General features: G+C 32.2%; 1 protein-coding gene across 3 annotated transcripts in view; it reads right to left on the bottom strand.

The window, feature by feature from the left end:
* LOC129235124 (bifunctional 3'-phosphoadenosine 5'-phosphosulfate synthase-like) overlaps nt 1-15256 on the bottom strand; it is a 69587-nt gene that overhangs the window by 14267 nt on the left and 40064 nt on the right. For all 3 annotated transcript variants that reach the window (XM_054868814.1, XM_054868815.1, XM_054868812.1), the window contains exons 3-8: nt 13972-14207; nt 10420-10558; nt 5162-5280; nt 3736-3961; nt 1636-1841; nt 1429-1560 (exon numbers count right to left, since the gene is read on the bottom strand). In XM_054868814.1, coding sequence (XP_054724789.1) covers nt 1429-1560; nt 1636-1841; nt 3736-3961; nt 5162-5280; nt 10420-10558; nt 13972-14207 — 1058 coding nt within the window. The remainder of the gene's footprint in view (nt 1-1428; nt 1561-1635; nt 1842-3735; nt 3962-5161; nt 5281-10419; nt 10559-13971; nt 14208-15256) is intronic.

Raw genomic sequence — 15256 nt, 5'->3', positions numbered from 1 at the left:
ATTCCAATTTGTAGCTATTTTTTGACGCATTACAGAAAGTGATGGAAGATTTGGGAGCTCCCGTCCCCCCAAATTCTCATTGTAAGGCTGTCATCATGATATTAACCGCAGAGGGGGGGGGGGAGTTCTTAAGGAAGTCATTTGTAATTGAAGCCCTAAAAAACGTCATTTAAACCACTTTTAGGCAAGTTAAATGATGCGGGCTGGGTAAGCTAAGCCCAGTTGAATTTTTTCAAAGTTTAAGTCATAAAATGCAATTCTTGGTTACCTTTCACGGCATTTGTGGAGAAGCATGGGAAAAGGGGAATTTCCCCCAGAAAAGTTTCGAAATTAAAGCCACAGAAACACTAATTTAGGCTCTCTTTGGTGTCGTAAAAATAGGTGTACTCTGAGGACAGTAGTGTAGATAGAGATCATCCAAGTGTCTAAAGTAGGAATCAAGAAATGATGTAATGGATAGAGCAAAATTTTAGAAATTATAGTTTGTTCTGTTGCGAGGAGAGGGATATAATCTCGAGAGAGGGATATGGTCTCTGCCAATCAAGACCTAAATTTCTTTTAAAGTAAAACACATGTGGTAAATGTTGTTATCTTCTAATAAGTTTCTTGTTTTTTTTTTTTTTCTTCTTAAACAAAATCCTACAATCAGAAGGTTTGGGAGATAGGTAGAGGGGGTCCCTCTAGATAACCCCAGGATACATTTGTCTTAGTAGAGGTTTAGTTTTATTTCAATGATTCAAACAGTCAAACCCTTGCATTACTGCTTGAGATATAGCAGTCATGCTTGATGAAAAAAGGTTTGATTGTGTCATTCCTCTGCAGAAATTGGCAACAAAAATGGAACAGCATTTTTTTCCATTAACTAAATTCTTGCATTTTTTCTTGAAATTTATCATTTACCAAGAAAATTTGTGATTCCACCAATCCTTGGTGCGACTGGAGTCAAAAATTAATCAACACATGTCCCTATTGAGGTATTTCTTCTAATTGCATTACATTTCATGCATTAAATTTTGAGTTAGAGGGATCATTAAATAAGCATTCCCATGCATATTGGACACACACTGGCAGATAAATTTTCCAAAAATAGCCAAAAAGGGCTCAGCACTTTTTAAAGTGAAAGTTTCAAAATTAAAAACTTTCATGAATTCAATATTTTTTTTTAAATATAAGGCGCAGAAGAAACTTTGACCAATTAAAAACATGGCTTAAATTAAATTTATGCAACAATGGCAGTAATAAAAAAGGCATAATCATCCATTTTAATTGGGGAAACATTTCAGGCTCTTTTTTCAATACTACAAATGTTTTCGAAAATCAATTTTTTCTCCTTTTTTTTCATTTACAATGATCGTATTTTCTTAAAACTAAAATGGCTAATGATTCATCAAAAAAGTTCAAAATTTAATATAATTTAATTCAACTTACACCCATTTCCTTAAACTTGGCTCGTAACTCATCAGGAGTCAGTCTGTATTCATCCAGACCATCATTTTGCTTTATTCTTTCAAGTACTTCAAGGTTGCCACCTGCTAGCCAATCACCACTCTCATGAATCATCTACATTAATATAAAGATTGTTTAAGCAATGCAAAATAAAGATGTGCAAAATGAAATCAAACAAATGCGACTTACTTTCACGTATGGATGGCCAGTATTGTTTGTCCCGAATTTGCGGCAACAGCGTTCTTCTTTCTTATGCTCAAAAAACTCGGGGTTACGGAGAATGGCTACGCAATTACCATTGTACCGCAATGCAAATGCAGACACATCATCAAGTCGTTCCTTATCTTCAGTAGAGACAGGCAATACTATAGGAATAGACTGATTTATGACACCACCTGAAAAAATGAAAATAAGAAAAGATGTATTAGTAAACATATTACAGATTACACATATAAATAAATGATTCAACTGTATCCATTTAAACCATGATATTTTGAAACTAAATTAAAAAAAAAAAAGTTAACATGAACTGTGAATGCCTCTTTAAGGTATTGACGTTTTTATTACCTAAAAGAGTACGGCAGGAAAAAATGCAAGCTCAAAATCAAAGGGGCCACTCCATGAAATACAGTAATTGCCCTCAAAATCTACTTTATTTTAACATTGTAACATTAATAGAGCAAAAATATTAAATAAATCATAAGCAATCTACAAGAGGTTGTCTTTTGATGTCCCTCACATGATGCATGCAAACAAATTACATTTTAAACAACAATATTTTTTAATAAAAATATAGCTGTGTCAGGGGTATCTTTGTATCAAACGTAAATATAAAAAAAAATTACTTTTCCCTGTTTAATAAAAATATTAAGAGGTATGACAAAATGTAAATAAAATGTACTCATCTTTATGTCCCACATGTGACGGTGGAATGGCCCAAAGGTTATTTTCCTCACATAATTTCAAGCAATCAAACACTGTTCTCTCCCCCAAAGTTTTTCAAATGTTTGGGAAATAGAAAGGTATTTTAAAAGACTGATATACTAAGATTTCATTTGTAGGAAGTTAAGCCAGTCATTCTTACATATAGCAGAGTCTTCAAAAATTCAAGGTAGTTGGGACTGACCACAGCTCGGATTGTCCAAAAAATTCTTAGCAATTACAATTACAGTGGTGTCGCTATGAAGGGGGGGGGGAGTATGGTCTATCCCAGGTTTCACCGGTCTGGGGGGTGACACCCAAGGTGGAAATGCAAGTTTTTGAAAAATATGAAACTAAAATGCATTTTTAAGACCACAAATTTGAAATTTTTTCGAAGGGGGGGGGGGACTTCCAGACTTCACATTTTTATTTGCTTTTTGTACATTAATAGCCAAATTAAAATTTTGTTAAACCACAAATGTAGTTGTTTCTAAAAATTGCATTAATTTCATGTTTACATAATTTTTTTTTTCTTTTGCGTTTGTAGGAGGGGAGGGGGGGGGGCAACACTGCAAATTATGCCCCGGGTGCCACCCATGCTTGGTACGCCACTGCAATTACTACTAGCACAACAAAAAAAAGGTTTATTTCCGGGTATGAAGAACAGAAAGTATTGCAGATATTAAAAATTTCCATCTCAAATTTTAACTTAAATTTCCATTTTAATTAGCCACAAATCTATTTTTACAAATTTTAATGAGTATCTGCATGTACAAACTTGTAGTTACCAAAAAAACTCTATTTTGGCTACCTCACTGTCCATTTCAACGCATTTTGCCACGTGTGTAATAACCAAGTTGGTTTGTGACGACACATAAGTATGTTATCACTTTACTTTACAAAGTTAAAAAAGCTTTATCACAAAATAAGATTTAAACTTTTGGATTTAAACAGAAATCGTTTTTAAATATTGAATAAAGTTAATTGCTTAAAAGGCATGCAGGGAAGTAATGTGGTGTCAGGATCAGATGTTTTTTCTCTTTAGTCCAATAATAAATAGGAATTAGGAATATTAATAAATATGTCATAGTTCAAAGGAACTTTAAATTTTTAGATAATTATCGACTTTTAGGCACCTAAAAAGAGGCAACAAAGATGATACAAAACGGTAATGACACTCTATGGTGGAATGATAAGAGCTGCAATTGTACTAGCAAGGGGAAAATTTTTAATACCATGAATAAAACAAAACCTCAGCCTTTTGATATTTCTTTTTTTGACACTTTACTTAGTTGAAAGCTTGAAAATTCAAGTATATCTTTAAAAGCTTTTTCTTTTATTCAAGGTATAACAAAGTATATGAATTACCATCCAGGAGGCAGCCAAAGTGGAGGCACTGGAGATATTCTCTTTCTCTCATAAAGCCTTTGAGAGGGGTTGCCCATCCTTCTGCTAAAACTTGCACCCACTGTAAATCCACATCAGAGATTTCAATCGAAGGCAAACTTTCTGCTTCACTGATGGCGCTTTGGAGTCGGCTCCTGGGCACAAACAGCTCTTTTATGCTGTCAAGAACCGATTCGGGAATAATACCCTAAAAACACATTGATTTTAGCAATTTAAAATATTTCAAATTCATTTCGTATTGGCTTCATTATTTATGAACAAGAATATTCAGAAATCTTTTAACCAAAAAGTGATGTAAAATTTTATTTCAAATAATAATACAAACTTAATTTATCAACTTCATTAAATTTGAATGGACAGGAAATGTGTTTATGTGTATTAACAACATAAAAACACACCATTATATATATTTTGAATACCTTGCCAAATTAAGGAGTCATATTTGGAAAAAAGTAGTTTTTTCATCATCTTGGATGAGTTTGAATATGAGTTTAAGAATTTCAGCTAAAATATATACATAAAGAAAATTTGGCGAGTTGTTAAATTTAATTGCTTTGGCATAAGCAGAAACGAATTTCTAAGCACTTTAAAATATTTTACACAAATGTTTTAAAGTGAATTTTTTAATGATTACTAAAACTTGGTGTTCCAACTAAAAGTACCAGTAAAACTACAACGTACTACAAAGTAAGACTCCATACTCAACAAATATGTTCCTTTACAGATTTGTTGTGATTGCAGCCACACTACATATTTTCAAGAAATATTCTTAAAACTACTGATGAGATAGCCTCTTCGTTTTGTAATTCCTTTAAGTTTCAAAAATTATGCATACAGTAGACTCAACTATTTGGAGTAATTGAGACAGGCTGTTTTGAAAACCAAACTTTTTGAATTGATCAAGAATGCTTCAACTTTCAGATTATGAACAATTATATATGCTATATAAAATCCTTCGCAACCCTGCTTTGTCTATTATTTAAATAATTAACATGGGCAGGGCCTGATTACTGAACAGGCCAACTAGGCCATGGTCTAGGGCCCTCGATATTTAGGGGCCCCCAAATAGCTGAAATTACTTTAGTCTGTGGCTAAAGCTGTTGAAGCCAGCATCTAAGGTTATAAAATTTTAATACAAGGGGCTCTAAAAAGTATTTGGCATAGGGCTCCTTGATATCTTAATCGGGTCCTGAACATGGGCAATACATGTAGTTCCGGTAATCAGGAACTTCACTTTTAACTGCAAAGTTAAAACCTATAATAGCCCAAAAAGGAAAAAATCAGATACTTTTTATCACAATTTTGTTTTTGTTTTTTTATGTCAATGTGCAATATCTCAATATAAAAAGGCAGAAGATAAAAAAAGTAAAGCTTTTACTATATTTACCCTGTCTAAAAGTAATTTTATCACTTTTTGCACCGATTCCTGAGGAGTGAGTTCACCAGCTTTGATGTGGATGTCAGGTTTACTAGGTTTCTCATAAGAAGAATCAATTCCAGTGAAACCTACAAGAGACAAGGCAATACTTTACTTTCTCCAGAGAAAGGTATACCACGCTAAAAAAAAGCATAGTGCATAGATATAAATGTTAAAATCAAAATATAAGTTACCTAACGCTTTTTTTAACACCTAGAATTTGAAGTTAATTTTAATAGTTAAGACAAGTGCACTTTGGTTGCGTTCGACGAACCTCACCGGTCGACCGGTAAGTAACCGGTTACAAACCGCAGCGTTCTATCATCTATCGGTTACCTCACCGGTTACCATTTTAAGCTGTTGATTGGTGGATTGGAGCACCTGATCATTAGATGTCACGTGATTAACTAACCAGTCGAGCTCGTCGAACGTAAGCTTTTAATTTACAGTAGAACCTCATTTATCTGGACCTTTGAATTATCTGGATCAATTTTGGTATCTTTAAAAAAATCATGCATACATAGAAAATTTTAAAGTACACCAAAAATTCCCATATTTTGATTAAATTCAAAGCGCCTGCATAGATTGTAGAATAAATAATAGAAATCTAACAAACACCACTGCAGCTGAACTGTAATGATAAAACTTTAAATTGACCTTACTTGATTAGAATGACAAACGTGTCTGAACCAGAAGACAGTGGAGCAATGCTTTGTGAAGAAATGATGCAAAATTTTGTTTTGATCTTTTAAAACTTTTTAAAAAGAATGCTATATAATTTTGCAGAAAACTATAGCTTTTTGTTGTAATGAACAATGAGTCAGCCCATTAAAGAATTTGCTTTGCCTATTGACCAGACTACATTGGTTATCCAGATGGTAGATAACCCATGTTAGTGCAGATAAACATGGTTGTACTGTAATTTGACAAACAAGTTGAAACAAATGTAATTGTGCAACAAACGTCTGGCTGAATCTATTCTCCTCCGTCTGTAGAATTACTTTTGGTCATCATTTGAGTTTTTCTAACGTCAGTAGCAGTCTGCAATATCTGTTCTTTGTATCTGAGAGATATGTGTGCCAAATAAGGTAAGATTTTGTTGCATTCGATTTTCTATTTATTTTATTATTTTCAGTTTAAAGGCTACCTGTTTTTAAAGAATTGCCCTTAGAAACACCTTCAAATAGACCAATATTCATGTAATTGGATGACCATATCATCATAAGATATTTTTGCACTTTTAAGATTTTAATTCAGTAGGCACATTTTCATGGGTACTTTCGACATATGTGGAATTTTTCCCCTCCTGCTTCCTTCTGGAGTAAAAGGGGAGTTTTTACCCCGAATGTATTACAGGAAACAAGTTCGTCGACTTGCTGGGTATAGCCGCTAAGGATTCTGGGTAAAAACCGCTTTTTCTGGTACAATTATTGAGAACCTCTTTTTACATGTATAAACGGAGAATTTTTCAAACTATTTTTTTTTCAGAGCCAGAGCAGGGATTTACGAGGTAGAAAAGTGTGTTGTGAACATGGCTCATGAGTTTCTAGAAGTTTTCCTACCTTGGTACAAATGACACTAGGCAGCTTTATTGGTTACTATAGGCTATTAAATATATACTAGAAAACTGCACATCAAGGTATGACGTGTGAAAATTGCTTAAACATTTGAACGAAGCAATTGCCTGTTAGGTGATATTTTGATAGTTGAAATTCTAACCTTAACTCCAGTGGATGAACCCTAAACTCTAGTAGATAGCATTCATTGTTGACCACATTTTTGTTCCTTCACTCCAATTAACTTCTAATTTTATTAGTAAAACAATTAAGCAACCGCGGATTCAGTTCAGCCTTGTCATAATAAACCATTTCTCTGCATGTCAAACATTATCAAAAATATTATCAAATTATCATGCCATGGCTTAAATTTCATTGTTGATGACGTCATGAACGTTACTCGATCATTTGCTATTTTATATATATAAATATATATATATATATACATATATATTGGGGGTCCTTATTTTTGAAGTTGCAGATATTTTACGCGACGCCCCCTCAATTTGTTCCATTATACAAATAAATGATCCATGCGAAATTTTAAGTCAATCCATGAATATTAACCCGTGCTCCTAGGGCCCCCCTTTCTTGAGTTTCGAAGAAGAAATTGCGCATTTTCTCATTTTTATGTAAAAATATTCTTACGTTTCATATTTAAAGTAATTTTGAACCTCGATAGATGTTGCTACTTCCAGACGAACCATTCTCTCACTTTCATTCTGTAAAATTTTACGTATTACAGATGGTACATGTACACCAATGGCCTTGGGACAGGCATACTGCTATTCGCGCTCGTTTCAAACCAAGCGGCAGGGGAACATTTCTTTGTGGCAGGGGAAGAAGGACACAAGAGATTCTAATGGCCATTAATGAATGGTCTTTGACAACAACAAATTGCCTCCTCTAGGCTTTAGGGGGTGTTGATTTAGAAAATTTTCTGTGTATGTAATAGGTGTGGCAAATAAGGTCACTAGGTTTCAATGCTATAAGTATAAGTAATGGCAATTATATTTTAATTCGCTGTTCTTTAGTTATAAATATACTTGAATGTTTATGCATTCTTAATATATAAATTTTGAAAAATCCTCGATTACTCTACCATAAAAAGATACTCGATCTTCCATACTTAAAATACAAAATTAAAGGAGTTCCAGATCGGAATAATGTAAAAATCTATACTTTAAATTGTCTTCTTTTTCAGTACACAGTCCTTTATTATCATCAAATTCTTCTTACAATTCACAAGATTTAGAAAACCGAAAGGGATATCTATCTTAACCTGTTGAAACTTTTTTCTATATCTGGTCTACCACAACGCAAAAAAGCTTGACTACTATTGATATCTACTCGCATTTCATCAATGTTAGACAAGTGCCATATTAGGGACAAAGATGCTGTTCATGTATTAACAGCCTATGCAGATGCAGTAAATTTAAATCCAAATGACCTTATGATCAATCGTACATCCCTTAAGAGAGGAAGAGAAAGTCTTCAAGAGTTAAAATCAGATTTCATGAATTTAAATTTAGATTTTTTAGCTATTCACTGGGATACAAAGCCACATCCAGATGTAACTGGGGAAAAAATGACGATAAGCTTACCGTGATAGCTTCAGGTCCCAATGTTGGACAGCTACTCAGAATTCCTGAGAAATTTCTTCATTTGTATATGATCTCTTAGATGATTGTTCTTTATTGCTAACTGTTCAAGCTGTAGTGCTTGATACAACGGCTTACAATACCGGCCGTATAAATTGTGCATGTAATTTTTTAGAGCAAAAGCTGAACGGTGATATATTACATTTGGATTGCCATCATCATGCCCTTGAAATCGTACTGCAGAGTGTCTTTAAAGAAGTTCTTGCCTTTCTTAGTTCTAGACTCGATATTCCATTATTTAAGCGCAGCGCTTCAAAATTTTGTGGAAAGATCTCCATCATTCAGAACTTATAACATTTCAATCAAGTACACATACCACTTAAATTCTAGAAGACGAAGTTGATGACATGTTATTGTTCGTAGAAAGCGGAATTGAGAAATATTACTGAGAGTTCTCGTAACGGGTAATAATATTTCTTGGTGAAGTCGTCCCTCCTACAGGGTTATGTTTTCGGCAACCTGAAGCTTATCCCGGAGCCAGAAGGGTGGCAAAAGGAATTTATTGTTTTTAGAAAACAATTTAAATTGACTTTACATGAAGAGAATGCCCGTAAATGTTGTTTTACCTATAAATGTTGTATGAAAATATGGTTTTCCGCAGCAACCAAATCTAGGCCCTTTAAAATAATGTGCCTAAAAAACTAGCAGTGTACAAAATGATTGCAAACATGCAGCAGAAACAGTGATTAGAAAATTCAAAAATCACACTTATGGTACTTAGGGGATGAACTAGTAGCTTTGTCCATATTGGATGAAGGAATTAACTTTGAAGATAGGAAAAGACTACTCCAAAAAAATGCTTGCTGAAAAGGAAGACGTGACTGATGACTGTATACAAAATTCAGATAACAGTCGATGATTTGGAATACTTTCTTAGTAAAGATCTTCCTCTTTATAGAATTAATTACAAGTCAATAAAACTGTTTGATAAGTTACAAACACCAAAAGATGTTTTCCTATTTGATCCTGATTCATGGCAAAATGAAGGAAGCTATTTAAAGGGAAGAGACATCGTTGAAATGCTGAAAGTTGTGAATGATACAACTGAAAGAGGAGCATAATTAATCGAAGAATTTCCCAATCAATTTACCAAACATGAGTCACAAAAGCAATTTAGTACTTTACAGACAGTCCAAGACTATCCGGAAAAAAATACACACGATTGAGATACACTGAAAAAAGCGTACGATTAAGGTAAAGTTTCTAAAGCACTATTTCATTCTTATACAATGTAAAATCTTTAGATGATGTAAAGTAAATAAAAAGATTAATTTTACTGTTACCTCGCTGTAAAAAATATTTTGCAAACCTAGGAGACACGATGTACGGGGCCTGAAGTAAAAACTCAAAGATATGTGGGAAAATTACCAAAAGTGTTAAAAGTTCAACGTCCTAGGGGCACGTGTTATTATTGACCGATCGAGTTCAAATTTTGCACCGATTACGTTTTATTATAGTGTCACAAAACTAGAGGGCGTCACTTGTTGAATTCCGAAAAAAAAATTTCCCATATAAATAAGAACCACCCTAATATATATATATTATCTATTATAGCAAGGGAGACTAATTGAGCAAATGTGCAACTGTACATAATTATTAGTTCTTGGTAGATCCTGGTTTTAACCCATAGCAAAACTATATAACCAGTGATTTTTTTACACTCACTTATTTTAATACTTTTTTAATCTTATGGTTACAGTTTAATAAACACATGCAGGAGGTGTGCACAAGGTTAAGCTGAAACTAATATATTTGCTTTTGAACATGCAATACCATAATATTATGCTGTCTAAAACTGAATTCATTTTTAACGGATTAATTGATTTTTTTTCTTTTTAACCAATTTTTAGTACATCAACCTATGAAACAAGCAAAATTCTTTTAAATTATATCTAATTGATAGTGTGATGAAAACTTTTTTAAATTTTAGACTCTGCTTTGATGATAAAACTCAGGAGGTTCATTCCATCTTCAAAACTAAAGATCAAACAAAATAGAGAAAGAAACCTACCTTTAATTTCTCCTGCTCTAGCTTTTTTGTATAAGCCTTTGACATCCCTTTGCTCACACACTTCAAGAGGAGTATCCACAAAGCATTCCAAGAAGGTCAATCCGGCATCTTCATGGATTTTTCTAGCCTGATTTCTGTCCTTAAAAGTGAAATATCTATGAAAAACATGCAAAATACACAAACAAAACTCTTTCATTGCTAAATTTCAATAATTAGTTAAAAAGAATTTCTTGAAAACATAATAATAAATTGTAAATTTCTAAGAGATCAATAGCAAAGGGTTCACAATTTTGTGAATGCCATCTCCACTTTTCTGGATACAAATAACACATCAACAGAAGAATCATTGTTTTTAGAACCTTGATAGCTTATTTTTTTCGCTTTACCCTTAGCTGATATTGACTCTTTTTATTTGATTTGTAATGAGTAGATAGCAAGTTACACAATCCATTGCCATTGTCTGATGAATGAAACTCACAAAAGTTGAGGGGGAAAATCGCACCCTTTGCAGAAAATGTAGAAAAAACCTAACCTCATTTAACGGACCCTACCAAATAGCAGACATATCAAATTAGCAGACATTTTTGTGGGTACCAGTCCCTCAATGTAGGTTGTTTCATGTAACTCACTGAATATCAGACATGTATCTGAACAAAAAAAAGTGTTCTTAAATGCTTTGACAAAATTTTCTAAAAGCAAACCACATACAAAGTGCCTTTACAAATCCTATTTGGCATCCTCACATTCAGATTTTCATTCACCCCCCTCCCCCCTCTATTTGATTTGTTTCTGCACTCAAATTTGCTTTGAGATGCATTTTTCCACCGCAGTTGCTTCTCTTTCTAAAACCGAGTCGATTCCATTTAGTGCAAAAATAAAAGGTGAAATGGCAGCTGAAAGGATTGACATTTAAAAAGTTAATTGTTGTTCTGGGAGAAGATGGATAAAAAAAAAGCTCATAGTGGATTTGTCTGCCCAAAATTTTTCCAAGTTGGAAAATTTTCGGAAGTTTTAAAGGGCAGATGAAATAGATAAATGTGGATCATAGGTGAAAGTTACGAGTTTTATTCCTAGAAGCACAAAAGAACAATTTGCTTTTTTGGACAATGATGAGTATAGATTACCTGTGAACGGAAATAATGCCTGTGATTTTTCAAAACACATACAGTAAAAGATAATTTTTTTCTCTTGAAGAAACGAGAATGTGAGGGAGATGCTTTTAATATCTATGTATTGAGATATAAATTTTTGATGAAAGAAAAGATGGCAAAATCCATTAAATTAATATTTCAGTTATTTATATTAGTTCCTACCAAATGTGCATTATCTTTATTTTATGCAAGAAAAAACTATGTTACACTTTGAAAATGAAATAGTAGTAAATAATATGAAATTATGATAAATCTGTTAGAGCACAATGATAATAGTATTCTTTTTATCAATATTGTAGGTTAATTGCTACAAGCGCAAATAAATTATTTTCAAATAAAAAAGGAACTGACTTCAAAAAACAAAGATGAACTAAAAAGTAAAAAATAATTAGTCATACTTATATACGATTTTTTACCCAAACGTATAAATCAAATTTATTTTACAATTCCAGTAAAAAATCAACCAAACTAAACACCCAGTTATAAAGTAAACACTGATTTTTAATTACTATACGATGAATTATTTTAATATCTAACTATTTATATACAATCTCTTAATTTTAGTAACCATTTGGAGTAGGTGCCTCCTATAAACTACTACCTAACATAACCGAGTAGGTTTAGTTTTAAAGATTTTCGCGTTTTGTTAAATTAGTGTTCAACTCACAGGATTTGGTATGTTGTCAGTTACAGAGACACACTGAGTAAAGAAAGTACTGTTGTTTTATGGCACTTTCTTTTTTTTATTTAATCGTTCAATATTGAAATTAAATGAAGTTTATTGTTTTTTGCCCTAACTTTTTTCTAAAGAACAAATATGGTGAAGCCAAGGTTTGGGATTTAAGTTAGATCACTCCTATCCGCTAAACAAAAAAACCATAAAACTTTCTTCATTAAGTCAGACGCTATGAACAACAAAGCTCAAGTATGAAATTTGTAGAGTTCCCACAATTTCTACAGGATCCCTCATACCCGGATTTGAAGGCCATTAGACGACCGGGAGAAGTATACCGTTTCAAACAGAAAAAGAATTTTCCTAATCGGTCCAGGCGTCTTCTAGTAATCGGGGAGCATAGTACATAAAAAAGTTCCAACGAAGTCTGTTAATTAGTATTGCCATAACTGTAAATTAAACTGATGGCCTCATGAAATATTAAATCTAGAATACTTGTCAAACTTCAGAAATTGGACACCAGTTACAATATATTTAATAAGGCATACAAATTTAATCAGCGGGGAGGGGGGGGGGATTTTTGCCTTCAATTCCCCTTAATTAAACACTAAATATTTCAAAACTGAAATATTTCAACAATAAAAAAAACTTTAATGACTAAATGAAGTTATTTATTAGCAAAAAAAAAATTATATTAATTCAACTATTTTCGTAGCAAAATACATTTAATTTACTGATTTGCTACATGAGTAATAAAAACATTAGTAAGACAATAATTAAAATTAACAGCTGGCACCACAAAAATAAAACATCCCAATGCGTGAGAATTAAATATTGTTCAAGACAAGATTCCTTTGTTGAAAAAATGCATCGTTCACGCCAAACCCATGTGACCTGTTACGTATCGCGCAGCTGACGAAAGCTGATCTGCGTAGCCACTACGCCTATGAAATTTAAAGTTTCTTAGATTTCTCCAGGACCCCTCATTAGATCCAGACAAAATTAACATGGGACCATCTGAAAAGTATTATACCCTTCTAAACAAAAAAATAATTTTCCAAATCGGTCCAGCATTCTTGAAGTAATACGAAAACATACATAAAAAGCCGCAAGACGAAATCATAACCTCCTTTTTTGAAATCGGTTAAAAACAAAAATTTTAAAGAATTCCTCATTAATCGAAGACATCTCTCAATAATGGATATTCTCCCTCTCTTTTTTTTTTTTTTTTTTTGGTAATAGTTTTCACATTGGATATTCTCTTTTACTTGTTATTATTTTTTATACTTTTGGAACATTGTTTAACATTAAACACTTTGATACAGTAATTATGAATAGTTACACTTTAAATCACATATTTAACTTAAGAATTTCCTGTACCAAAGACACTTTAGTGGATTCATTAGGAATATGCTTTAAATTTTTATTTCATTTGCTCGAAAAAATTCACAGATTTTTTAATATTAAAAAAGTTTTAAGTCTTTTATTTAATAGCACAATTTTACACATTTCTTACTACTTTTTTTCTTAATAATTGCTTCATTTTATTTATTATGTATCTTTTAAAATGTTACTATTTATTAGGGTTCTTTTAAATTCAACTTCTTATTTTTTCTTGTACATGGTTAATTTTTTTCTTTCGCATTTTCCTTTTATATTAAGAGAATCTTTTTAAAACTTTTTTTAAATATTCATGTTAAAAGAAAACTAACAAAAGAAATATTTCACCTTTGTAAAAGGACTGATAAAACTAGATAATGCCACAACACCACTATCAGCAAACAGCTTGGCCACTTCAGCAACTCTCCGAATATTCTCTTCCCTATCTTCTTGGCTAAAGCCAAGATTTTTATTCAAGCCGTGCCTGATATTATCACCATCTAAGGCATATGCAGGAATACCAAAGGAGCATAAGTAGTCTTCTACTCCAAAGGATATAGTAGTTTTTCCAGCACCAGATAAGCCTAAAAAAACCATTCATATTAGTATTATTTTGTACATTTTAATTTGTTTATTTCACAAATCATAAATTCATTAAAAATGAGTAATTAGTGGCAATTAGTTTTATATTCTTCAGACCTGAGGAAAAAACCACGGTTCAAAAAAAAAAAAAAAAAAAAACTTTTACACTGCGTATAGCTGTCTTATGACTCTCATAATATAAAAGTAATTTGTAAAAAATGATATTTTGACTGAAAAAAAAGTATTTAAATTTATTTGAAATTTAAAAACAGAAAACACACACACACACACAAAAACTTATTTTTGCTTAATTTTGAGTTTGAGACTTACTTGAAACATATGTAGCACTTAAATGCAATAAAGTACAACATAGAAGAGGAACATAACGTTTTACAAAACGAGAAGGAATAGCTTTCAGCTATTATCATCAACATTTTTTTTTTCAGAATAATCTTTTAAAAAATGTAACCTATGCTGCCATTTACAAGACAATATCGATATTAGATTGTTTTACATATTTTTTTGAACAACATAAAGGTAATCTTTCACAAAATTTGTTGATCAAGCATAATTTTGAGAATTGGTGACTCTTTTGTATTCTTAATTTTTGAAAATTCACTACTTCAGCATTTTTGCTTGTGCTCTACAAAACAGCTTGTGGAGAGGTTTATGTGTGCTAGTCGCCAGAAATAATTAGTTATTTGAGTTAAATAAATTACAGGAAAGATCATTCCTGCTTCTTGCATACTCTCCCCCAACCCCCCGCTCAAAAAAGTTACAGGTATTTTGCATAAACAGATGCAATTTAGAGAAAAATCCACATTTCTTATGATACATTTTATGTACAGTGGCTCCCAAAAGTGTTCGTACACCTTGAAATTTTGTAACAAATTCTGAATAAAACCCAGTAGTTTTTTTTTTTTTTTTTCAAAATATTGCCAGATTTTATTTTTGAAATTTGTAAAAAAACGAAGAGAAAGAGAAAAAATACGCCACAAAAGTCATCGTACACTGAAATATTTTCCAATAAATTCATAATTAAAATAATCAT

This window comes from Uloborus diversus, chromosome 2 (assembly GCF_026930045.1).
Source record: "Uloborus diversus isolate 005 chromosome 2, Udiv.v.3.1, whole genome shotgun sequence".
Classification (NCBI taxonomy): Eukaryota; Metazoa; Arthropoda; class Arachnida; order Araneae; family Uloboridae; genus Uloborus; species Uloborus diversus.
This window is presented reverse-complemented; position numbering and strand designations above follow the sequence as displayed.